General features: G+C 44.7%; 1 protein-coding gene across 1 annotated transcript in view; it reads right to left on the reverse strand.

Moving 5' to 3' along the window:
- ppef1 (protein phosphatase, EF-hand calcium binding domain 1) overlaps positions 1–26,806 on the reverse strand; it is an 87,799-nt gene that overhangs the window by 40,072 nt on the left and 20,921 nt on the right. Inside the window, exons 3-5 of the mRNA XM_080203313.1 lie at positions 25,783–25,830; positions 10,309–10,436; positions 4,730–4,790 (exon numbers count right to left, since the gene is read on the reverse strand). Coding sequence (XP_080059439.1) covers positions 4,730–4,790; positions 10,309–10,436; positions 25,783–25,830 — 237 coding nt within the window. The remainder of the gene's footprint in view (positions 1–4,729; positions 4,791–10,308; positions 10,437–25,782; positions 25,831–26,806) is intronic.

Raw genomic sequence — 26,806 nt, forward strand, 5'->3', positions numbered from 1 at the left:
GAGTGTACTGGACTGAAAATGTTATGTAGGCTAACATTTCAAGTTTAATTTCATTTTTCTGGGGATTACAAACTCCTGCTCAAAACAGGGAGTGGGGGCTGGGAGAGGTTTTACCTCCTGTGATGACACTCCTGCAAAGGGCAGCCTGGGGCCTAGCTAACGTGAGATGATGGTGAATGTCAGGAGGAGTGTCACACCATCAGCTGCCTGAAGTCAGAAGGCACTGGCCGACCGATCAGTCAGATCTTATTAAAAATCTCAGGAGGCCTGGAGTGCTCCTCAGAGTCTTTCAGCCTGCCATTCCCCAACCTCGTCCCCTGCCGTCTGACTGGAATCCGCAATCTCTCTCTTTCTAGAGTCTCCTTGCACTGACTGACAGGACTATCTTACCTCCAACTCCTGCTGCCAGTCAGTCTGGTCACTTGTTGGCAGTCAGTCTACAGTTAAAATCAGGAGGTCCACAGCCCTACATCCTTCACCCACTATCCTGTTAATAACAGGGCCACAATGTCCACCACATAATAATGTCATCATTTAACCCACTAGGCTACAAAACTGGAAAAGCAGAATAAGACTCAGGGTGGGCGGGGAGGGATTTTCATGCCCACTGGCAGGATCTTTGGTCCCACTGCTGTCAAGGGGATTTCCCAGTGCATCCACCCCATGCCACTGGGAAACCCACAGTGGGGATGCACCATCAACAGAACTGTAAGATTCCATAGGCAAGATCAGCTGGAAAATTCCAGCCTTTAGCACAAAGACACCGAGTGGAATTTGAAGGTTTGATTCAATGAACAAAGGTAATACAATATTAACCTCCTTATTTAAAGAAAGATTTAAATACATTAGAAGCTGTTCAGAGAAGATTTACTTAACTAAATACCAAGAATAGGAGGGTAGTCTTATGAGGAAAGGTTGAAGATTAAGCTTGTATCTGCTGGAATTTAGAAGAGTAAGTTCTTGACAGGATGGATGTGGAGAGGGTGTTTCTCCTTGTCGGTGAATCTAGAACTATGAGTCACTGCTTAAAAATAAGGGATCGCTTACTCAAGACAGAGATGGAAGGATTTTTTTTCTCTCAAACGGTCGTAAGTCTCTGGAACTCTCTCCCTCAAAAGGCAGTGTTAGCAGTCTTTGAATATTTTTAAAGCAGAGCTAGATGGATTCTTGATTAACGAAGGGGAGAAAGGTTATTGGTGTGATAATACTGTGCTATTGATATATTTTATGTTTAATAGGAATGCTTTAAGAATCAGTTTTTTTTATAGGCAGTTGGTATGTCTGGTAGGAATATAGCTCAGGTGCTGGGAAAACAGGATAATTACTCAATTTAGCCACGTAGTGTTTATTTAAGAGAGCGCTAATGGACTCTTATTTACCAAAAAAAGGTCCCTTGGGTTTTGGGATTAAAGGAATGGAAGGTGGGTGTAAGTATAAAGAGTCATGTGTAACGTGGTTAATAGGAGGTGGTAAGTATGTCGTACAGAGAGAAACCGATCTCGGTTCAGGAGTCTTCAAGCTATTCTGGATATTTCAGAGAGGTAAACAATCTATAGCAAGTATACCTGAGTTTGCTAACTGTATTTAAAGTGGCATTTGAGTCAACATAGAACACTACAGCACAAACAGGCCCTTCAGCCCACAAGTTGTGCCGATCATATCCCTACCTACCAGGCCTATCTATAACTCTCAATCCCATTAAATCCCATGTATTCATCCAGAAGTCTCTTAAAAGACTCCAATGAGTTCACCTCCACCACCACTGACGGCAGCCAATTCTACTCACTCACCACTCTCTGAGTGAAAAATTTACCCCTGACATCTCCTCTGTAAGTCTAAGAGCAATGTTGCTTATTTGGAACTAAAATAGTGAGAAGTTAAAAACTGAAGTTGTTTCTTCTCATTTCTAAATCTTATTTAATTATTAAAAGTTAAGCTGCTTCATTTTGTTAGAGTTTTATTCAAACTGTTGTGAATGAAGCTTGCTTTGATAAAAGATCTCTAATTTGTCACTGGAATTACTCCTGGGTGAAGCATTGCATGCTCACATTAATGCCAAAATAGAAAGGTTATTGGGGTCTAGTCTGGCTTCATAATTTACCTGTGGTTCAGGTCCAGGACCCTAACATCAGGATACAATTAGGTTACAGTCAGATCAGCCAGGATCTTATTGAATGGTGGACCAGGACTAAGGGGCCAAGTGCCTACTTCTGCTCCTAATTCAAGTGTTAGTAGGTAGATAATAAGAAGAGTAACCTGAGAGAGTGGAAGCTTATTCTCCTGGATAAAAGGTCTGCTAAAAGACAAATAGGTCTGTGATCAGGGTATTCCACAAATCATTCAAACTTAGCAGGAGGTCAATAATGAAAATATTTTTAACGATTTAACATTATGGGGTGTGGGGGGGGGGGGGGGGGAACAAATTTTCTTGTTCAAATGTAATGTTTTGGTTGGGGTTGGCTGTGTAAACTCCATACCATTAGGGCTGCTATTTTCCCTCAAATGGACTGCTTGAAGTTATTCTTTGAACCATATAATTAAAGAACAGAAAGAGGTTACTCAGCCCATTATGCTCTCTGCAACAACAACTGAAAATCTTCTCAAATCAGATGACTCTTTTGATTGAAGCTATGTAGCCTGAATTATTTCCAGCCACGTGCTTCCTCTGTGTCCAATCAAAGTTCAATGGGTTCACCTTGCAAATTCTAGGTACGCAAACGCAGTCCATCTCAGGAGACCATCCTGGTTACAACTCCGGTGGGCGAAGGAGGTTACACTTTGGTCTGTGAACATGCCCTATTTCAGACTTGTGGCCCAATGAGATGAAGGAGGGTCACTCAGCACAGTACAGGCCCTTCGGCCCTCAATGTTGTGCCGAGCTATGTCACCAGCCTAGGTGGCCACGTCCTAACCATTCCCCATGTCAGAAAATTTATCCTCATGTCTCCATTGCTTCTTTTACCAATTACCTTCAATCTTTGTCCTCTGGTTCTCTATCCTTCCACCACTGGGAACAGTTACTCCATCTACTCTGTCCAGAACCCTCATGCTTTTGATCTTCTCTCTACTTTCTTGTTACAAAGTGTTACTTTGAGTATAGAGTTTTCTATCGGCCTGTTCTCCTACGTAGTTTTTTTTAAACTGGCATCTGTTGAGGTTTCTGAGATGTGTGGATTTTGGTGGGCTTTTCAGGCAACACTTGTTTTACTAGTGCTCCTACTTCCATTGTTACTACTGTTCTGCTGAGTCGCTGTAATTGTTAAACTTCATCATTTATTTATACAAAGAGGATCCTTCTTTAAACAATGCATTTGATTACCTTATTCGTGGTCTCAAGTCACCATGCTTCTCTCTAAGGAGAACAGTGCTAGTTTCTCCAATCTATCCACATCCACTCTTCTTAAATAAGTAAACTTTCACGTGAAGACACGATTGTATTTGTTACAGGTTCTGCAATGTGTCAAAGTACTTGAGTCCAGAGAGGCAGTGAGATGAATTAATGGACATTTCAATGTACTATTAAATGCTACAATAAACTGTTCCGATCACTCTGTAGTAGGTAAGGGAGTTAAGGTGACTGTGAAAGTGGATAATAACGTTTATAATACACCAGGCAATCTTCAGTCGTTTGCTTGCTGTCCATTAATGGAACTAACGTATCATTTACTTTAATTTCTTGTAACAGAGAGGGGCCATAGCGATACCTCTGGCTTAGACACTTAGCTCTGTGAGACACTGTGCTAGAAACCTGGATGTAATCTCAGTTTGTCCGTAGCATTTTAACACAGCCATCTCCATTATAACTTTACCTGTGACCTTGACATTGTTGCAGAGCAGCAGGTGTGACCCACATGACACAAACTTATCTTTGTTCTGTAAAAGGCCTGTCCAAAGCTGGAATTTTGGGGAGTAAGGTGGCTTTATGCATGGACAGGATCAAACTGAACGGCAAGAAGGCTCAAAGGCTGAGTGGCCTCCTCCTGTTCCTCTGGGGAAAAATGTACAGGTTCAAGTTTCCCACTGGGGCGATACTTTCCAAAATGCTAAATCAGTAGCTCTGTCTTAGACACACAGTTCACTCAGGATTCACTGCTCCTGGGAAGAGCCTAATCACTCATTCTCTTCTCTTCATAGAACATAGAACATTACAGCACAGTACAGGCCCTTCGGCCCTCAATGTTGTGCCGAGCTACGTCCAATCCCAAGATCAAGCTATCCCCTCCATGTGCCTATCCAATAACTGTTTGAAAGTTCCTAAAGTGTCCGACTCCACTATCACAGCAGCCACACCCCAACCACTCTGAATAAAGAATCTACCCACTTGTTTCACTCACTCTTTCCTCCCAATTGTATGCTAGTGTGCTGTGTGTGCTCCCATTAACTGCAGATAGGGAACTGGATCTTGTGAAAAAAGCTCTCCTGCTTAAATCAGGACTTGTATTGGAATAATTGTCAGTCATTTTTTTCCCTCAGTATAGCTGAGTCCAAGAGTGTCCTGAAACATTAATCAATGTGAAATGGTAATCAGGTCTCAAGCCAATCATACAAACTATTCAGAACAGAACATAAACGAATAAAAACTCACAACGGTATTTCTGAACTAACTTCAAAACAGTATGAATGCAAGAATGTGCATTCGTTTGGAATGTGGTCAAAGTGTTTCTTTCAAACAATGGACCTTCTGAGGATCTGAAGCAAAGAAAACTGCCCATGGGGTTTTGTTACTCACCACTGTTCGCCCCACTGAGCTGACTATAGTGATCCATTAGGAAACTGAAGAAGTGAGACAGCTGCAAAAAAGACACAAAGCAGCATTTCAAAGGCAGCCCGTCATGAACATCTGCAAGAACATCTGTATCACTGCACACAGCTGGCCTCCCAACTCAACACCATACCTACACAAGTAAAAGGGTAAACATAAATCAAACACAGTGCAAAACTCAAAAGACTATCCTCAGTGCAGTTATGTATCAAAATGATCATTAAAGAGTTACCCTCGGGCAGTGCTGGGAAATGTACAGCTCGTTAGATTTAGCTGCGTCCTACCAATTTCGGGGACCTACACGTCTTGGGACATATAGGGACAGTTTAGTCCAATCCAACTAACCTGCACATCTTTGGACTGTGGAAGTGTCCTCATGTTGGTACTCCATCAACTATAATGGGTGAGAGTTACACTGCATTCGTGCATATTTAATAAATAATTTTCCATTTCAATCCTCTTCCTGCACCTAGGGTTACACTAAGGCAGACTTTTGGCCATTTCCAAAACTAGTAATTCCTGGAACAGGTCACTAGTCTGTTTGTCAGGAAGTGCCACACCATATCAAGCATGGCCGACCAGGACTCTCTCCCACTCTAACAACCTACCATCGGAGTTTTTGGAAGGACACGCAACCTGTCTGACCAATTTATAAAAGTACCTTCCTTGGCCATCAAATCTTGAGGTGAGATGCGAACCCAGAGCTGCTGGCTCAGAGTCAGGGACACAAATCATTGCGCCACAATACCTCTTAATAAATGCAATAGAATATTCCTAATCCACCATGTGTGCATGTGTATAGAGTATAGGGCTAACGGTAGGACTCTGAATAGTGTTGATGAACAGAGGGATCTAGGTGTATGTGTACATAGATCCCTGAAAGTTGGGAATCAAGTAGATAAGGTAGTTAGGAAGGCATACGGTGTCTTGGCGTTTATTGGTAGGGGGATTGAATTTAGGAGCCGCAACGTCATGTTGCAACTGTACAAAACTCTGGTGCGTCGGCACTTGGAGTATTGTGTCCAGTTCTGGTCCCCACATTACAGGAAGGATGTGGAGGCTTTGGAGAGGGTGCAGAGGAGGTTTACCAGGATGTTGCCTGGTATGGAGGGGAGATCCTATGAGGAGAGACTGAGAGATTTGGGGTTGTTTTCGCTGGAAAGAAGGCGGCTAAGAGGGGACCTTATTGAAACATATAAGATGATCAGAGGTTTAGATAGGGTGGACAGTGATAGCCTTTTTCCTCGGATGGAGAAAGCTAGCACGAGGGGGCATAGCTTTAAATTAAGGGGTGGTAGATATAGGACGGATGTCAGAGGTAGGTTCTTTACCCAGAGGGTGGTGAGGGATTGGAATGCCCTGCCTGCTGCAGTTGTAGATGCGCCTAGTTTGGGGGCGTTTAAGAGATCCGTGGATAGGTTTATGGATGGAAAGGGATTGGTTTAGGTTAGAGGGTCATTGCTTTTTTCATTGGTCGGCGTAGCATCGTGGGCCGAAGGGCCTGTTCTGCGCTGTAATGTTCTATGTTCTATATGTTTCTGGGTGTTAGATGTTCCTTTATATTTGTGAGAGACGTTATATATCAAACCTTGTTTGGACTGCACTTGGGAGTCCTCTGTACAGTTCTGATCTCCATGTTGTCAGAAGGTTATAAAGACATTGGGAAAAGCGCAAAATTAGATTTATTACAATGACCGCAGAACAGAGAGGGTCATTCCCATTGGGGGAAGACTGAAAAGACTGGGGTTCTTTCCCACGGGAAGAGGGAGATGAGGGGTGACTGGATAGAGATCTTTTTGTTTGTGAACAATCAAAGTAGAGACAAAAATTACCACTTGTGGGAGACTAAAATTAACAACAACAAATATAGGATAGTCACTAATAAATCCAATTCAGGATTTACCTTCTGATTGGAATGTGGGACTCACCATCACAGGATGGTGAATAACATGGATGCATAAACATCAGCCTAGACCAGATGAGCCATAGGTTCTGTATACTATGCAATTCTACATAATTCTGGACTTGAGACTCACAAACGGGCAAAAGGTTGCAACATTTATACCTGAAAAGTGCCTGGTCCACCTCAAATTACCCTGGAAAGGCAAAGTACAGAAAAAAGAGCAATGGCTTAAACAAGCTTTTTCAGGCTACTGCTGTGCAGTGACCACACAAGTGATATTTTCCAGAAAGTGCTGTCAGTCTAAGACGATGTTTCCAGTAGGGGAGCAGCTTGGGAACAGTGACCACAATTTAGTAAGCTTTAGGTACTGATGGATAAAGATAAATGTAGTCTTCAAATGAAGATGCTAAATTGAGGGAAGGCTAATTACAACAATATTAGGCAGGAACTAAAGAATGTAGATTGGGGACAGATGTTTGAGAGCAAATCAACATCTGGCATGTGGGAGGCTTTCAAATGTAAATTGATAGAAATTCAGGACCGGCACATTTCTGTAAGGATGAAGGATAAGTGCAGCAAGTTTTGGGAACCTTTGTTAACGAGAGATATTGTGAGCATAGTCAAAGGGAAAAAGGAAGCTAGGAGGCTAAGAACACATGAAGCAAGTGTGGAATACACATGGAAGTTAGAAAGAAACTAAGGCAAGGAGTAAGGAGGGCTAAAAGGGGTCACGAGAAGTCATTGGTCAGCAGGATTAAGGAAAATCCCTAGGCTTTTTATACATCTATAAAGAGCAAGAGGGTAGCCAGGGAGAGGGTTGGCCCACCCAAGGAGAGGGGAGGGAATCCATGCATGGAGCCAGAGGAAACAGGTGAGGTATTAAATGAGTACTTTGTGTCAGTATTCACCAAAGAGAAGGACTTGGGGGATGATGAGTCTGGGGACGGGTGTGTAGATGGTTTGAATCATGTTGAGGTCAAAAAGGAAGCGGTCTTGAGAAACATTAAGGTAGACAAGTCCACAGGGCCTGATGGGATACACCCCAGAATACTGAGAGAGGTAAGGAAGGAAATTGCTGGGGCCTTGAGAGAAATCTTTGTATCCTCACTGGCCAAGGGGAGGTCCCAGAGGATTGGAGAATAACCAATGTTGCTCCTTTGTTTAAGAAGGGTAGCAAGGATAATCCAGGTAATTACAGGCCAGTAAGCCTTACATCAGTGGTAGGGAAATTATTGGAGAGGATTCTTTGAGACAGGATTTATTCCCACTTGGAAATAAGTGGATGTATTAGTGAGAGGCAACATGGTTTTGTGAAAGAGAGGTCATGTCTCACAAACTTGACTGAGTTTTTCGAGGAAGTGACAAAGATGGTTGATGAGGGTAGGGCAGTGGACAAGGTCCCTCATGGCAGACTGGTACAGAAGGTGAAGTCGCAGAGGTGAGCTGACAAGATGGATTCAGAGCTGGCTTGGTCATAGAAGACAGAGAGTAGCAGTGGAACGGTGTGTTTCTGAATGGAGGGTTGTGACAAGTGGCATTCCTCAGGGATCAGTGCTAGAATCTTTGTTGTTTGTAATATATATAACTGATTTGATTAGTAAGTTTGCGGACGATACAAAGGTTGGTGGATTTGCAGATAGCAATGAGGACCATCAGAGGATACAGCAGGATATAGATCGGTTGGAGACTTGGGCAGAGAGATGGCAGATGGAGTTTAATCTGGACAAATGTGAGGTAATGCATTTTGGAAGGTCTAATAAAAATAGGAAATATACAGTAGATGGCAGAACCCTTAAGAGCATTGATGGGCAGAGAGACCTGGTGTAGAGATACACATCACTGAAAGTGACAACGCAGGGGAGAAGGTAGTCAAGAAGGCATACAGCATGCTTGCCAGGGCATTGAAATTAAAAATTGGCAAGTCATGTTGCAGCTTTATAGAACCTTAGTTAGGCCGAACTTGAATATGCTGTTCGATTCTGGTCGCCACACTACCAGAAGGATGTGGAGGCTTTGGAGAGTAGACAGAAAAGATTTACCAGGATGTTGTCTGGTATGGAGGGCATTAGTTACGAGGCGAGGTTGGAGAAATTTGGTTTGTTCTCAAGGAGGTTGAGGAGCGACAGAGGTTGCGGGGCGAACTGATAAAAGTCTACAAAATTATGAGAGGCGTGGATAGAATGGATAGTCAGAAGTGTTTTCCCCAGGGTGGAATTATTAGGGGGCACAAGTTTAAGAAGCAAGAAGCAAGGTTTAAAAGGAGATGTATGAGGCAAATGTTTTTACACAGAGAGTGGTGGGTGCCTGGAACTCGCTGCCAAGGAATGTCGTGGAAGATGATACGATAGTGATTTTTAAGGGCTGTCTGGACATAGGACAGGAACAGAGGGATATGGTACCCCGAAGGGTAGGGGGTTTTAGTTCAGTCGGGCAGCATGGTCGGTGCAGGCTTGGAGGGCCGAAGGGCCTGTTCCTGTGCTTTCTTTGTTCTACTCAGGGAGCAACTGAGCACCTGGGGGGGGGGGGGCGCAGGACGTAGGTGCAATCGGTGGGGGTCCCGCTGTCACTCTGCATGGGGATCGGTCTGGGCTGGAAGGAGGCCAGTGATTGGGATGGGCTGGGAGGGTGGGGGGCTGCCTCCAGGAGGGGGGGCGGTGCTGGACATCGGGGTGTTTCAGAGCACGGGGATCAGGGCTGACCTGGGAATCGTTGTGGGGGCCGCAATCGGGTCATGAGTAGCCAGGAGGGGCAGCACCGCGGGGGGTCCCAGGCTGGCCAGTGATCGAACTGGACAACAAATGGGGAGTCTGACAGATCGGGACCACTGCGCGTGCACAGAGTTCCAGAATGACAGACTCTGGTGCAAATAGACCCTGCCTCCTGGGGTTTTAATGAGATTCACGATTGTGACCTCTGCAGTGTATGGAGTGGGGAGATTCGGGTAAGAAGTTGAACTGAGAAAACAGTCATGATCTAGAACAGTTTAGCCACCAATTCAGCACTTTTGGGAGAATCACCGCCTTGTGTGTAGCTTTCAGTGCTGGTGTGATCTCAGTTACGTAAGCCGTACGCCCTAACAATTGGCTGATTGAATCAAACTGCATGTTCCTTCAGTTGATTGCAACAGACTGTACTCAACCAGTCCACACGTGCAAAACCCAAAACAAAATGTCTACTGTTAGATAGATAAGCACTTGCAGAACAATTTTGAGTGCGTTAATAGCTACATTAATAACCAATTTAAGATAATCAGATGAGCGTGTAATGCGAGTGTAAATAAGCCATTAGAAGCAATATACATCCATATGCAGGAACCTATTTTCTGCAAACAAAAGGAATATGTTCAAGCCTTGAATCTTTTCTGAATTACTTGGGTGCTTGGGGAACCTAATGGAACCTTTCAATAAATGAGAGTTGAATTGTCAACCAATCAGCACCCTTTTCTCCTATGGTATAAATTGTCAAAATTTGACATTCTTGCATTTGTCCTGATGGGTGCTAGATGAAAAGCTTTGACAATACGTCTCCCTTTTTCTGCAATATTCCAGTTGTGGATTACCAACTGTTAGTTCTATTTTGATGTACAGATTGATTTGCTGATATACATGAATAATTTGGAATACACAATGAGAATGAATCTGACCTGTAGTTGGTCTTGTTCTCCAGCGTACTCAATAGACTGGAAAATGTTCCATGTGTAGCGGCGTCTCATTTCCATTCGCGCTACGTAGCGACGATACCAGCCCTGAATCAATATGGCGGCTTTAATGGCTGCAAGGGAATGGCAAAGAATAATATTAATAACAGCTTGGAAAGATTTATTTCCACGGGCAATGAGAGAAGTGTCACTCGGTATCACCAAGCTAGACTGGCAGGCCATCGTGGCAGCGGAGGAGGAGGAGAATAGGGGCAGGAGGTGGGAAAAGATCTTATCAACATAATTAGGAGTAGACCATTCGGCCCCTTCAGGCCTGAACTGCTACTCAATAAGATCATAAGAACACAAGAACTAGGAGCAGGAGAAGGCCATCTGGCCCCTCGAGCCTACTCCGCCATTCAATGAGATCATGGCTGATCTTTTCATGGACCCAGCTCCAGTTACCTACCTGCTCACCATAACCCTTAATTCCTTTACTATTCAAAAATGCATCTATCCTTGCCTTAAAAACATTCAATGAGGTAGCCTCAACTGCTTCACTGGGCAGGGAATTCCACAGATTCACAACCCTTTGTGTGAAGAAATTCCTCCTCAACTCAGTCCTAAATCTGCTTCCCCTTATCTGAGGCCATGCCCCCTAGTTCTAGTTTCACCTGCCAGTGGAAACAATTTCCCTGCTTCTATCTTATCTATTCCCTTCTTTATCTTATATGTTTCTATAAGATCTCCCCTCATTCTTCTGAATTCCAATGAGTATAGCCTCAGTCTACTCAGTCTCTCCTCATAAGCCAACCCTTTCAACTCCAGAATCAACCTAGTGAATCTCCTCTGTGCCCCCTCCAGTGCCAGTATATCCTTTCTTGGAGACCAAAACTGTACATAATACTCCAGGTGTGGCCTCACCAGCACCTTATACAGCTGCAACATAACCTTGCTGTTTTTAAACTCCATCCCTCTAGCAATGAAGGATAAAATTCCATTTGCTGCCTTATTTACCTGCTGCACTTGCAAACCAACTCCTTGAGATTCCTGCACAAGGACACCCAGGTCCCTCTGCACAGCAGTATGCTGCAACTTTTTACTATTTAAATAATAGTCCATTTTACTGTTATTCCTACCAAAATGAATTACCTCACATTTACCAACATTGTACTCCATCTGCCAGACCCTCACCCACTCACTTAGATTATCTATATCCCTTTGCAGATTTTCAGTGTCCTCTGCACACTTTGCTCTTCCACCCATCTTAGTGTCATCTGCAAACTTTGACACACTGCACTTGGTCCCTAACTCCAAATCATCAATGTAAATCGTAAACAATTACAGTCCCAACACAGAACCCTGAGGCACACCACTAGTCACTGATCACAAACCAGAAAAACATCCATTTACCCCCCACTCTTTGCTTTCTGTTAATTAACCAATCCTTTATCCATGCTAATACATTATCCGTAATGCTGTACACCTTTATCTTATAAATTGATTAGGGATAGTCAACACGGTTTTGTGAAGGGTAGGTCGTGCCTCACAAACCTTATCGAGTTTTTTGAAAAGGTGACCAAAGAGGTGGATAAGGGTAAGGCAGTTGACGTGGTGTATATGGATTTTAGCAAAGCGTTTGATAAGGTTCCCCATGGTAGGCTACTGCAGAAAATGCAGATGCATGGGATTGAGGGTGATTTAGCAGTTTGGATCAGAAATTGGCAAGCTGATAGAAGACAGAGGGTGGTAGTTGATGGGAAATATTCAACCTGGAGTGCAGTTACAAGTGGTGTACCTCAAGGATCTGTTTTGGGGCCACTGCTGTTTGTCATTTTTATAAACGACCTAGATGAGGGTGTAGAAAGATGGATTAGTAAATTTGCTGACAACACCAAAGTTGGAGGAGTTGTAGACAGTGAGGATGGATGTTACAGTTTGCAGAGGGACATAGATAAGCTGCAGGGCTGGGCCGAGAGGTGGCAAATGGAGTTTAATACGGAAAAGTGTGAGGTGATTCACTTTGGTAAGAATAACAGGAGTACAGAATATCGGAAGGAATCTTAGCAGTGTTGACACGCAGAGAGATCTCGGGGTACATGTGCATAGCTCCCTGAAAGTTGGCACCCAGGTTGATAAGGTTGTTAAGAAGGCGTACGGTGTGTTAGCTTTTATTGGTAGGGGGATTGAATTTCAGAGCCGTGAGGTCATGTTACAACTGTACAAAACTCTGGTGCGGCCGCACTTGGAGTGTTGCGTACAGTTCTGGTCGCCGCATTATAAGAAAGATGTGGAGGCATGGGAAAGGGTGCAGAGGAGGTTTTACCAGGATGTTGCCTGTCTTATGAGGAAAGGCTGAGGGACTTGAGGTTATTTTCATTGGAGAGAAGGTTACAAGATGACCTGATTGAGGCATACAAGATGATCAAAGGATTGGATAGGGTGGACAGTGAGAGCCTTTTACCTCGGATGGTGATGGCTAACACAAGGGGACATAGCTCTAAATTAAGGGGTGGTAATTATAGGACGGATGTCAGAGGTAGGTTCTTCACTCAGAGGGTAGTAAGGGCGTGGAATGCCCTGCCTGCAGCAGTTGTGGACTCGCCAACTTTAAGGGCGTTCAAATGGTCAGTGAATAGGCATATGGATAACATTGGAATAGTTTAGGTTAGAGGGTCATTAGATTGGTTCCACTGGTCGGTGCAACATTGAGGGCCAAAGGGCCTGTACTGCGCTGTAATGTTCTATGTGCTATGTAGCAGTCTTTGGTGCGGCACCTTGTCAAACGCCTTCTGGAAACCCAGATACATCACGTCCACAGGTTCCCCAAAGTCCACTGCACATGTAATGTTCGCAAAGAATTCCATCAAATTAACCAAACATGGTCTGCCCTTTATGAACCCATGCTGCATCTTACCAATGGGACAATTTATATCCAGATGTCTCACTATTTCTTCTTTGATGATAGGTTCAAGCATTTTCCTTACTACAGAAATTAAGCTAACCGGCCTTTTGTCTACCTCCTTTTTTAAACAGCTGCATCACATTTGCTGATTTCCAATCTGCAGGAACCACTCCAGAGTTCAGCGAATTTTGGTAAATTACCACTGGTGCATTTGCTATTTCTCCCACCATCTCTTTTAGTACCCTGGGATGCAGTCCATCAGGACCAGGAGACTTAAAAGTCATAGAATCATAGAGCCCCTATAGTACAGGAAGAGGCCATTAGACCCACCGAGTCTGCACCAAACACCACCCTTGCCCTACACCCTATCTCTACACGTTTTACCCACTAATCCCTCTAACCTACGCTCAGGACACTAAGGGGCGATTTTAGCATGGCCAACCTAACCCGCACACCTTTGGATGTCTAAAGGTAGACATCATTTGTCTACCTTTAGCCCCATTAACTTGCCCAACACTATCTCTTCCGTGATAATGATAGTTTCTGGATTCTCACCTGCCATAGCCTTCCTGTCATCAATTTTTGGCATGTTATTTGTGTCTTTTGGCATGTTATTTGTGAAGATCGACACAAAATACCTGTTCAATGCCTCAGCCATTTTCTCATTTCCAGTTATTAAATTTCCCTTCTCATTCTCTAAAGGACCAATGTTTACTTTAGCCACTCTTTTTCCTTTTATATGTTTGTAGAAACCTTTGCTATCTGTTTTTATATTCTGAGCTAGTTTACTCTCATAATCCATCTTACCTTTCTTTCTAGCTTTTATCGTGGCTTTCTGCTGATCTTTAAAGATTTCCCAATCACTGATCTTTGACACTTTGTATGCGTTTTCTTTCAATTTGATACCCTCCTTTATTTCCTTAGATCATGGCTCATCTAATTGTAACCATAACCCCACATTCCTGCAGGGACACCAAACACAGAGCTAATAACCTCAAACATGACAATTCAGCAAGATGAGTACTGAAAGGAGAGAAAGCTATCACGCAGGGTGAAGCAAGGTACGGGTCCCACACACACTGATTCTCACTGGAGTGCAAGTCACACAGACACTCAGTCTCACTGGGTTATGGGTTCCACGCACACTGACTCTCACTGGGGAACAGTTCCACGCACACTGACTCTCACTGGGGAACAGTTCCACACACACTGACTCTCACTGGGGAACAGTTCCACACACACTGACTCTCACTGGGGAACAGTTCCACGCACACTGACTCTCACTGGGGAACAGTTCCACGCACACTGACTCTCACTGGGGAACAGTTCCACGCACACTGACTCTCACTGGGGAACAGTTCCACGCACACTGACTCTCACTGGGGAACAGTTCCACGCACACTGACTCTCACTGGGGAACAGTTCCACGCACACTGACTCTCACTGGGGAACAGTTCCACGCACACTGACTCTCACTGGGGAACAGTTCCACGCACACTGACTCTCACTGGGGAACAGTTCCACGCACACTGACTCTCACTGGGGAACAGTTCCACGCACACTGACTCTCACTGGGGAACAGTTCCACGCACACTGACTCTCACTGGGGTACAGTTCCACGCACACTGACTCTCACTGGGGTACAGTTCCACGCACACTGACTCTCACTGGGGAACAGTTCCACGCACACTGACTCTCACTGGGGAACAGTTCCACGCACACTGACTCTCACTGGGGTACAGTTCCACGCACACTGACTCTCACTGGGGTACAGTTCCACGCACACTGACTCTCACTGGGGTACAGTTCCACGCACACTGACTCTCACTGGGGAACAGTTCCACACACACTGACTCTCACTGGGGAACAGTTCCACACACACTGACTCTCACTGGGGAACAGTTCCACACACACTGACTCTCACTGGGGAACAGTTCCACACACACTGACTCTCACTGGGGAACAGTTCCACACACACTGACTCTCACTGGGGAACAGTTCCACACACACTGACTCTCACTGGGGAACAGTTCCACACACACTGACTCTCACTGGGGAACAGTTCCACACACACTGACTCTCACTGGGGAACAGTTCCACACACACTGACTCTCACTGGGGAACAGTTCCACACACACTGACTCTCACTGGGGAACAGTTCCACACACACTGACTCTCACTGGGGAACAGTTCCACACACACTGACTCTCACTGGGGAACAGTTCCACACACACTGACTCTCACTGGGGAACAGTTCCACACACACTGACTCTCACTGGGGAACAGTTCCACGCACACTGACTCTCACTGGGGAACAGTTCCACGCACACTGACTCTCACTGGGGAACAGTTCCACGCACACTGACTCTCACTGGGGAACAGTTCCACACACACTGACTCTCACTGGGGAACAGTTCCACACACACTGACTCTCACTGGGGAACAGTTCCACACACACTGACTCTCACTGGGGAACAGTTCCACACACACTGACTCTCACTGGGGAACAGTTCCACACACACTGACTCTCACTGGGGAACAGTTCCACGCACACTGACTCTCACTGGGGAACAGTTCCACGCACACTGACTCTCACTGGGGAACAGTTCCACACACACTGACTCTCACTGGGGAACAGTTCCACACACACTGACTCTCACTGGGGAACAGTTCCACACACACTGACTCTCACTGGGGAACAGTTCCACACACACTGACTCTCACTGGGGAACAGTTCCACACACACTGACTCTCACTGGGGAACAGTTCCACGCACACTGACTCTCACTGGGGAACAGTTCCACGCACACTGACTCTCACTGGGGAACAGTTCCACGCACACTGACTCTCACTGGGGTACAGTTCCACGCACACTGACTCTCACTGGGGTACAATTCCACACATACTGGGCAGGATTTTACAGCCTTGCTCACCCCGAAACCATAAAGTCCCATCCATGGCCAAGAGACCTTTCCATGGTCCACCCCTTGCCTGCTTAGATTCACGTGGCGGACAGTAAAATTCCAGCCATTCACTCTCACTGAGATATGGGTTCAGCACACACTGACCTTCACTGGGGTATGGGTTCCACACAAACTGACTAACACAACTGGGGGATGGGTTCCACACACATTCCCCTCTCTTAATTTATAGCCATTCAGATCCATCTGTCTTCCTGTCTTTGCTACCAAAGTGGATAATCCCACATGTATCCACATTGTACTGCATCTGCAATGCATTTACCCACTCACTCAACTTGTCCAAATCATACTGAAGCATCGCTGCATCCTCCTGACAGCTCAGCCTCCCACCCAGCTTTGTGCCATCTGCAAATTTGGAGATATTACATTTAGTTCCCTCATCTAAGTTGTTAATATATAGAGGTTATAGAGGTTTACAGCCCAACGTATCCATGTCGCCCTTTTTTTTAACCACTAAGCCACTCCCAGTTGCCCGCATTTGGCCCATATCCCTCTATACCCATCGTTCCCATGCAACTGTCTAAATGCTTTTTAAAAGACAAAATTGTACCCACCTCTACTGCTACCTCTGGCAGCTCATTCCAGATACTCATCACCCTCTGTGTGAAAAAAATTACCCTTCTGGACCCTTTTGTATCTCTCCCCTCTCATCTTAAACCTATGCCCTCTAGTTTTAGACTCCCCTACCTTTGAGAAAAGATGTTAACTATCTAGCTAATCTATGCCCCTCATTATTTTATAGACATCTATAAGACTCCCTCAGCTTCCTACAGAGAAAAATATCCCAGTCTATCCAGCCTCCCTTTATAACTTAAACATATATATTGTGAGTAGCTGGGGTTCTAGCACCGACTTGTGTGGTACCCCACTATTCACTGCCTGCCATTAGGAAAATGACCTTTTATTCCTATTTTTTGTTTCCTGTCTGTCAACAGGTCTTCTATCCATCTCAATACACTACCCCCAATCCCATGTGATTTAATCTGACACGCTAACCTCTTATGTGAGACTTTGTCAAAAGCCTTTTGAAAGTCCAGATAAACCATATCCACTGACTAGTTCTCATCAACTCGACTAGTTACATACTCGAAGAACTCTAGGAGATTTATCAAGCATGATTTCCCTTTTGTAAATCCATGCTGACTCTGTCTGATTCTGCCACTGTTTATGAAGTGCTCCATGATTAAATCTTTTATAATAGACTGCAGAATTTTCCCACTACCAATATCAGGCTGAAGGTCTATAATTCACTGGTTTCTCCCTTTCTAAATGGTGGGATTACACTAGCTACCCTTATCATATCTTTATTTATAATATATCTCCTGTGCTTCAATAAAGATGTTGTCCTCCAGTTTTGATAAAAACTTGTGCCATGGCGAGTGTAATCCAAAAGAGTGGGACTACATTATCATCTAGTGATTGTCACTTGTAACTGCAGTATTACCAATGTGGATATACCTTGGGTAAGGCATTATAGTGGTCACTATTATGGGCCTGGAGATCATCACGAGTTCAAATCTCATCATAGCAGCCCTGTTATTTAAACTAAGCTAAACTCTGAAATAAAAAGCTAATCTCAGCAATGGTGACCATGAAACAACCATCAAAAAACCCTGGTTCTTTCAGGGAAGGAAATCTGCCATCCTTATCTATCTGACCTTTATGTGACTCCAGATCTACACAGCAATGTGGTTGGCTCTCATCTGCCCTCTGAAATAGCCTAGCAAGACTCTCAGCTGTAGTCAAGAAGGTGGCACCTCGCCATCTTCTCCAATGCAGTCAGGGATACTCAATAGATGCTGGCCTTTCCTGTAACACCCACATCCCTTGGATGAATAAAGAAATCCCTCCATGCCCTCATCCCTCACTATCTCTATCTTTGTCCTGCTCTACATCCCAAACTGAACTGTCTGCTATAATTCTGGCTTCTTGAACACTTTATAATCACTTCACCATTGAGGGCTGTTCCACCAATCCTTAACTGATTCAGCACAAGTCACTGGAGTCCTCTTCCTAAACCTTTCTGCCTCTTCTCCCCTCCTTTCAACACATTTTAAAACCTAACTCTTTGACCATGCTGTTGTGTTTTGTGACTGCAGCCAAACTGACCAGCACGCTGGTTAAAAGTGGCTAAATCCGAGGAGTTGAATGGCTCTTAAACAAATATGGGCATAACATGCTTTGGGCTCAACTGATAATATGTCATTGCAGGTGACTGCAATTGCATCAGAGGATAACCTAATAACTGAAGTAACAAGATCTTGACTGATGAGACGAACACTAGGAGATAACCTGATTAACTGGAGCAATGTCTGGTGAAATAATAGGATTTGGTGGCATAGTACATGCAGGGGTGCAGGTACCAAGTCACACACCTCCTTGTGAAATAAGGTATAAACGTACCAGCAAACAGAAGTGACAACAACAACCCAGGAACAACCATCGCAAGAAGAAGAAAGAAGAACTCTGAGCTTAAACCCCAGAAGACCTTGAGCTGGAACCCAGAGACTACTGCAGCAGTAATAGTTGACCTCTTCAATGCCTGGCCAGTGTGACTTGGATTTGAGTTACTGATATTATTTGGGAAGACAAGTATCGCTGATTTGGGAAATAGATCTTATAGGCCAGTAAAATCAGAAAATAGTTATTTTTAGTTTGTTAAATTAAGGTTGGTTGAACAGATTCCAGAATTCTTGTGAGTTTGTGTTCACCAAATAGATCAAGCAGTAGAGCCACAATCAACATGTCTCACCCCATGTTTAGTTGGTCAATCATTCCTATAAAGCACTTTGGGAGGTGTTACTAATAGTAAAGGCACTATATAGATACATGGGTTGATACTAGATATAAGTGATTACTGAGGTTCTGAGTGGGCAGCACAGTGGCAGAGTGGTTAGCACTGCTGCCTCACAGCACTAAGGACCCAGGTTTGACATCCAGCTTGGGTTACATCTGTGTGGAGTTTGCACATCCTCCCTGCATGCATTTTCCTCCAGCTGCTCCGTTTTCCTTCCAAAGTCTGGAAGACATGCGGGTTGGGTGTGTTGGCCATGCTAAATTCTCCCTCACTGGAATTTAGAAGAATGAGAGGAGAGCTCATAGAAACATAAAATCCTGATGGGTTTGGAGAGGCTAGATACGGGAAGAATGTTCCCAATGTTGGGGAAGTGCAGAACTACGGGTCACAGTCTAAGAATAAGGGGTAAGCCATTCAGGACTGAGATGAGGAAGAACTTCATCACTCAGAGTTGTGAACCTATGGAATTCTCTACCATAGAGAGCTGTTGGGGTCAGTTAGTCAAATAAGTTCAAGAGGAAGCTGGATGTGACCCTTGTCACTAAAAGGATCAAGGGGGTATGGAGAGAAAGTGGGAGTGGGATACTGGAAGTGCATAATCAGCAATGATTATATTAAATGGAGGTCAAAGGGCCAAATGGTCTATTCCTGCACCTATTTTCTATGTACCCGATCAGGTGCCAGAGTGTAGTTACCAAGGGATTTTCATAGTAAATTCATTTCAGTGTTAATGTAAGCCTACTTGTGATACTAAGAAATAAACTTCAACTCATTGTTGACATAAAAAAGATGACACTGTCATAAAAATGATGACAAGAGATATTAAAGTTTGCAGATAGGAAATGTACACATAGATATATTTTAAATAGAACACTGGTCAACCTCCTCTGCCATCACCCATGGTGCCATGTGACACAGGAGGAAAATGGCAGAGAGTGAAGTCACTCTGCACCACCACCTAATGGCCCCAATCTGCAATGCAGCAGGTCACAACACATCACAAGCTCAAGTAAACCAGGAATATTCCTTTTGAAGGCATCTTACCTACCAAAATTACAGGTAAAAGTGCCACATGGCAATATTTAACCTTGAGACTTATTATCTGCCCACCCCAGTCCAATGCTGGCATCTCTACATCATGGCAATGTTTAAGGCATGGAAGCATTCCATCGTCCCAAACGTTCCATGGAATTCATTCCATAGCTGACAGTAATTGCAGATCTGCAATATTCTCAACTAATGACCAACTGGATCTTACATAGACTGATAAATAATTTGAAGGACAATAGCCAACTTCCCCTGTAGTTACACAGCTGGAAAACCAAACAGACTTCAGCTGAAGTAGAGTCAGAGGGTGTAATCACCCAACCTCATGTGCTCGACAGACTGGAGGGGCTGATTGTGGACAAGTCCCCAGGACCGGATGGAATGCATCCGAGGGTTCTGAAAGAAATGGCGGAGGTGATAGTGGATGCCTTGGTGGTTATTTTCCAAACGTCGCTGGATTCCGGGGAAGTGCCGGATGATTGGAAAACGGCTAATGTTACGCCGTTGTTTAAGAAGGGTGCCAGGCAAAAGGCGGGGAATTATAGGCCGGTTAGTTTAACGTCTGTGGTAGGTAAAATGTTAGAATCTGTCATTAAGGAGGAAATTGCGAGGCATCTTGAAGGGAATTGCTTGATAGAGCAGACGCAGCACGGTTTCATTAAAGGGAAGTCGTGTCTGACAAATTTACTGGAGTTCTATGAGGATGTGTCTAGGGCGGTGGATAGAGGAGAGCCGGTGGATGTGGTCTTTCTAGATTTTCAGAAGACGTTTGACAAAGTGCCTCACAAGAGGTTATTGCAGAAGATCGAGGGACATGGAGTTGGGGGTAGGGTGTTAGCGTGGATAGAGGACTGGTTGTCAAATAGGAGGCAGAGAGTGGGGGTCAACGGGTGCTATTCGGATTGGCGGATGGTGACTAGTGGAGTGCCCCAGGGGTCAGTGCTGGGGCCTCAGCTTTTTACCATTTATATAGATGATCTGGAGGAGGGAACCGAGTGTAGAGTGTCGAAATTTGCTGATGACACCAAGATTGGGGGAACGGCAAATTGTGCGGAGGGTGTGGAGAGTCTGCAGAAGGATCTAGATAGGCTGGGCGAATGGGCCAGGAAATGGCAAATGGAATTTAATGTTGGCAAGTGCGAGGTGGTCCACTTTGGTAGGAATAATGGTAGGAAGGGCTATTACTTACGGGGCGAAAAACTGCAGCAGGCGATGGTGCAGAGGGACCTCGGGGTCCTTGTGCATGAGTCGCAAAAACCCAGCTTGCAGGTGCAGCAGGTGGTCAGGAAGGCGAATGGGATGCTGGCCTTCATAGCGAAGGGGATTGAATATAAAAGTAGGGAGGTCTTGCTGCAGCTGTATAGGGCATTGGTGAGGCCGCAACTGGAGTACTGTGTGCATTTTTGGGCGCCGCACCTGCGCAAAGATATTTTGGCCTTGGAGGGAGTGCAGAGGAGGTTTACTAGGCTGATACCGGAGTTGAGGGGGTTGAGCTATGAGGAGAGGCTGAATAAACTGGGCTTGTACTCGTTAGAGTTTAGAAGAACGAGAGGAGATCTCATTGAGACATATAAGATGATGAATGGGATGGATAGGATAGAGGTGGAAAGACTCTTCCCGCTCAAAAAAGACAATAGGACTAGGGGACACAGCCTCAAGATAGAAGGGGGGCGGTTTAGAACGGAGTTGAGGAGGAACTTCTTCACTCAAAGGGTGGTGAATCTCTGGAATTCTCTGCCCGTTGAAGTGGTGGAGGCTGCCTCGCTAAATATTTTTAAGACGCGGGTTGATAGGTTTTTGATAAGCGAGGGGATTAAGGGTTATGGGGAGAGGGCGGGAATGTGGAACTGAGCAGCGACAGATCAGCCATGATCTTATTGAATGGCGGGGCAGGCTCGAAGGGCTGGATGGCCTACTCCTGCTCCTATTTCTTATGTTCTTATGTTCTTATGTATAGATATAATGGATACCTGACTTTTTCCATCCACTGGGAGTGTCATCCCTTGATTTTTGTACTCAAGCCCTGGAGTGGGGATTGAACCCAGAATCTTGTGACTCAAAGGTGAGAGTGCAATCGACTGAGCCACAGCTGATGTAAGTACAATGCAGGTGAGAAAACGGGAGGTACAGAATTGGGGTAAATAACACTATCAGGATTGATTTCCACTTGGAAGCAAGTGGACATATTCGTGAGAGGCAACATCATTTTGTGAAGGGGAACTCGAGTATCAAGAACTTGATTGAGTTTTTCAAGGAAGCGACAAAGATGATGAGAGTGGGGCAGTGGATGTTGTCCATACAGACTTCAGTAAGACATTTGACAAGGTCCCTCATGGCAGACTGGTGCAGAAGGTGAAATCGCATGGAATCAGAAGTGAGCTGGTAAGGCGGATACAAAACTAGCTCGGTCAAAGAAGACAGAGAGTAGCAGTGGAAGGGTACGTGAATGGAGGGCTGTGACAAGTGGCGTTCCTCAGGGATCAGTGCTGGGACCTTTGCTGTTTATAATATAAATAAATGATTTGGAGGAAAATGCGACTGGTTTGATTGGTTAAGTTTGCAGACGACACAAAGGTTGGTGGATTTGCAGATGACATTGAGGGCCATCAGGGGATACAGCAGGATATAGATCAGTCAGAGACTTGAGCAGAGAGATGGCAGATGGAGTTTAATCCAGACAAATGTGAGGTAATGCATTTTGGAAGGTCTAATACAGATAGGAAATATACAGTAAACGGCAGAACTCTTAAGAGTATTGATAGGCAGAGGGATCTGGGTGTACAGGTACACAGGTCACTGAAAGTGGCAATGCAGGTGGAGAAGGTAGTCAAGAAGGCATATGGCATGCTTGCCTTCATCGGCCAGGGCATTGAATTTAAAAATTAGCAAGTCATGTTGCAGCTTTATAGAACCTTAGTGAGGCCAAACTTGCAATATAGTGTTCAATTCTGGTCACCACACTACCAGGAGGATTTGGAGGCTTTGGAGAGGGTACAGAAAAGATTTACCAGGATGTTGCCAGGTATGGAGGGCATTAGCTATGAGGAGAGGTTTGAGAAACTTGGTTTGTTCTCACTGGAATGACAGAGGTTGAGGGGTGACCTGATAGAAGTCTACAAGATTATGAGAGGCACAGAGAGAGTGGATAGTCAGAAGCTTTTCCCCAGGGTGGAAGAGTCAATTACGAGGGGGCACAGGTTTAAGGTGCGAGGGGCAAGGTTTAAAGGAGATGTACGAGGGAGATGTTTTACACAGAGAGTAGTGGGTGCCTAGGGCTCATTGCCGGGGGAAGTAGTGGAAGCGGATATGATAGTGACTTTTAAGGGGTGCCTTGACAAATACATGAATAGGATGAGAATAGAGGGATATGGTCCCTGGAAGGGTAATGGGTTTTAGTTAAATCAGGGAGCATGGTTGGTGCAGCCTTGGAGGGCCAAAAGGCCAGTTCCTGCGCTGTAACTTTCTTTGTTCCTTGTTCTTCATCACTCAAGCCAGACCAAATTACAAGCACTGTTTCATTTTTAGTGAGATTTGAAAGCAGGATAATTTTTGAAGATACAATTTTAACAATATGCTCTGGATACAGATATTCATAGGATCAGAGAGTTCCTAGAATGCAAAGGGAGGCCATTCAGTCCATCAAGTCTGTGCCAACTCCCTCTTTTAGAGTGCCTTACCCAGGCCCTTTCCCCCACCTTATCCTCTTAACCCTGCACAATTATCCACTCCTCCACCTAACATGCACATCTTTCACATGAGTTTTCCTCATGTGTTGCACCTCTGCGAGTGGCGATGCTGCATCATTGCCGAGGGCTGGGACTGTTGTAATAAGACTTTAAGGGATAGCAGTACGACACCACTAGAAGGAAAGTGCCTCATATTCTTACTTTGTTCTTCCCACAGCAGTGATGTTGTCTATGGTACAGATGCATCCTGGTACAGTGCACATAATGCAGTGTGTGAGCTAAAAAGAGATCTTGGCTAACTGCCCAAAAGGAACTAATTTGAAGTGGTATTGTCTGACTCGGAGATGAAATGTGGTAAGCTCTTGGGACTTCTCCATGACAGGCACTGATCAGTGGCCATGCTTGAAGAAGCTCAAGCTTCAAGAAGAATTTTGCATCTGCAAATCTCAGATTTCACTTTTGTAATGTAAAGATTTTATAAGGACAATGTTTCAGAGCTTCATTTAAATGTCATGGATTGAGACACATGATCACTCCCATTTTTCTTTCTGGTAAATGTGATTGAGCTGCACCAGTCTGTCTGCTCTTGTACTCTGCTAATGACACCGTCTTTCTCCAGACTGTCTAGTCTGCATCCTCAGTTTGTCTAGAAAGTGGATGCTGCTCTTATGTGGTGAAGGTCAGATAACTCTTTATGGTGAAGAGTATAAGAGAGGTGAGAGAGAATCGCCTCAAACTGTTGTCTCATCTTCTACTGGCCAGCTTAGAAACAGCAGGCAACAGGCTCAAGCCAACAGAATGAATCCAGGGCAGGAAAGTATGATACAGAGAAACTGAAAAACAATACAAAACACAATAGCCCTTTGATAGTACTGAATAAAATGCCGGCCCTTACGAGATATTTCTGTTATAGAAACATAAAGGAACATTTGGAAAAGGAAACTATCTACTCACCTCCTTATCTCTTGACAACCAGCACCCTCACCCATTAGAAAAAAGCCCTGCTGGATCTGGTGCTGATAAATATCGCTGGGGATCCATTCGGGTAAGAGTGATCATAATATCATTATCTAAAGTAGTACATCTAAAATAGAACAGGACAAATCTTGATGGAATGAAGCAGTAGACGGGGGTGGAATCTAGCCAGGATTAAATGGAACCAAAGGCTGACAGGGAAATAAAACTCATGGAACAGTAACTGATCCTTCTGGAGGAGCTGTTTCAGGTAAAGGCTATACATATTGCAACAAGGCAAAGGAGGAAGGGAGCCATAGCCTAGGTGTTCAAGAAATATAGAAGAGAATCCAGGAATCTCTTACTGGCATGTAAATAGTATGAGGTGGAGTGGGTTCTATAGGAACAAAGAATGTGATATTTTGGAATTTACTACCACTCGGGAGAGAGTGGTGGGTGTCTGGAACTCGTTGCCAGAGGAGATGGTGGAAAAATGCACATTAGCAACATTTAAGAGGCATCTGGATGGGTACGTGAACAGGGAGGGAATAGAGGGATATGGACTGAATAAGGACAGAAGTCTTTTTTTTTGTTTAGTTAGGGCATGATCGGCACAGGCTTCAAGAGCCAAAGGGCCTGTTGCTGTGCTGTATTTTTCTTTGTTCTAGAAAGTAGTTGAGGCCAAAATGTTGTGTGATTTCAAGAAGAAATTAGATATAGCTCTTGGGATTAAAGGAGTCAAGGGAAATGGGGGAAAAGCAGGATTAGGATATTGAATTTGATACCTTGAATACCTTGACCTCTCATATTTTTGTACACCTTACATGTTTGTAAATCTCCTCTGCTCTTCCTCCACAGAAATTATGTCCTTCCTATAGTGTGGTGACCTGAATTGTACACAAAACTCCAACTGTGGCCTAACCAGCATTTCATACAGTTTCAGCATTATATCGCTGCTCTTAAATTCAATACCTCGCCCAAATGCTCGGGGCGGGAATGGGGTAGTAAAATCTTAGAGCTATCTACCACGCATTCCTCAGGCATGAAATTGCAACCTGGAGTGCAGACATAATTCACAAAATGACACAACGGACAGAGTGCAATGCTTACCTGTAAAAGGAGATGGAATCTTTGCCACCTCATCTGGATGGGAAGTAACTGAACAAAAGAAATTGTGAGTCTACATAGTCAGATCCCATGAAACAGGAGGAGGAAATGAGCTAACCTGTAACAAACTGCACTCTGATAAGGAGAAAAGAGCAGAAATAAAGTTAAGAAAGGAAGTTTGATACAGAATTACACAGCATTTTACACTGCAAGAATCAACTTTCTACCCAACAGAGCTACGTCAGTGTTATACGCCAGAAAAACCTTATCCCATCTCACAAAAGCAAAATACCCTGAATGCTGGAAATCTGAAAATAAAAACAGAAAATGCTGAAAAAAACTCAGCTCGTCTGGCAGCATCTGTGGAAACAGAGACAGAATTAATGCTTTAACCTTTCATCAGGTTATCAACATAAAACGTTAACTCTGTTTTTCTCTCTCCACAGAAGCTGCCTGGCCGGCTGAATTTTCCCAGGTATTTTTCGTCCACCATCCCCTCCACCTCCAGTGCGATGTCACCCACAAACACATCTTCCCCGCCTCTCCGCTCCCTCCTTCAGCATTAGGAAGAGACCATTCCCTCCTAAACATTCTCAATCATCCCCAACCCCACCCCCCCGTCTCTTTCCCATGGCTTATTCCCAACAAATTGCAAGGGGGTGCAACATCCACCCCTTTTACCTTCTCAATCCAAAGAACAAAGAACAAAATCAGCCCGGGAAACAGGCCCTTCGGCCCAACGAGCCCGCGCCGCCATCTCAACACCACCAGTCCCCCTCTCCCGCCACGACCCCTGTCTAATGTTTTATGGCCATCCACATTGAGGGAAACTGATTTAGGGACAGTTTATTCCTGCCAATCAGCCTAACAGCACATCTTTGGGGTGTGGGAGGAAACCGGAGCACCCGGAGAAAACCCACGCAAGCACGGGGAGAATGCGCAAACTCCCACAGACACCGGCCCAAATCCACGTGTCTGCACAGCAATCAGCGATAGTCACTGAGCTGTCGTCTTGCCCAAATCCTCA

The sequence above is a fragment of the Carcharhinus amblyrhynchos genome, chromosome 15, assembly GCF_965287045.1.
Source record: "Carcharhinus amblyrhynchos chromosome 15, sCarAmb.v2.hapA, whole genome shotgun sequence".
Classification (NCBI taxonomy): Eukaryota; Metazoa; Chordata; class Chondrichthyes; order Carcharhiniformes; family Carcharhinidae; genus Carcharhinus; species Carcharhinus amblyrhynchos.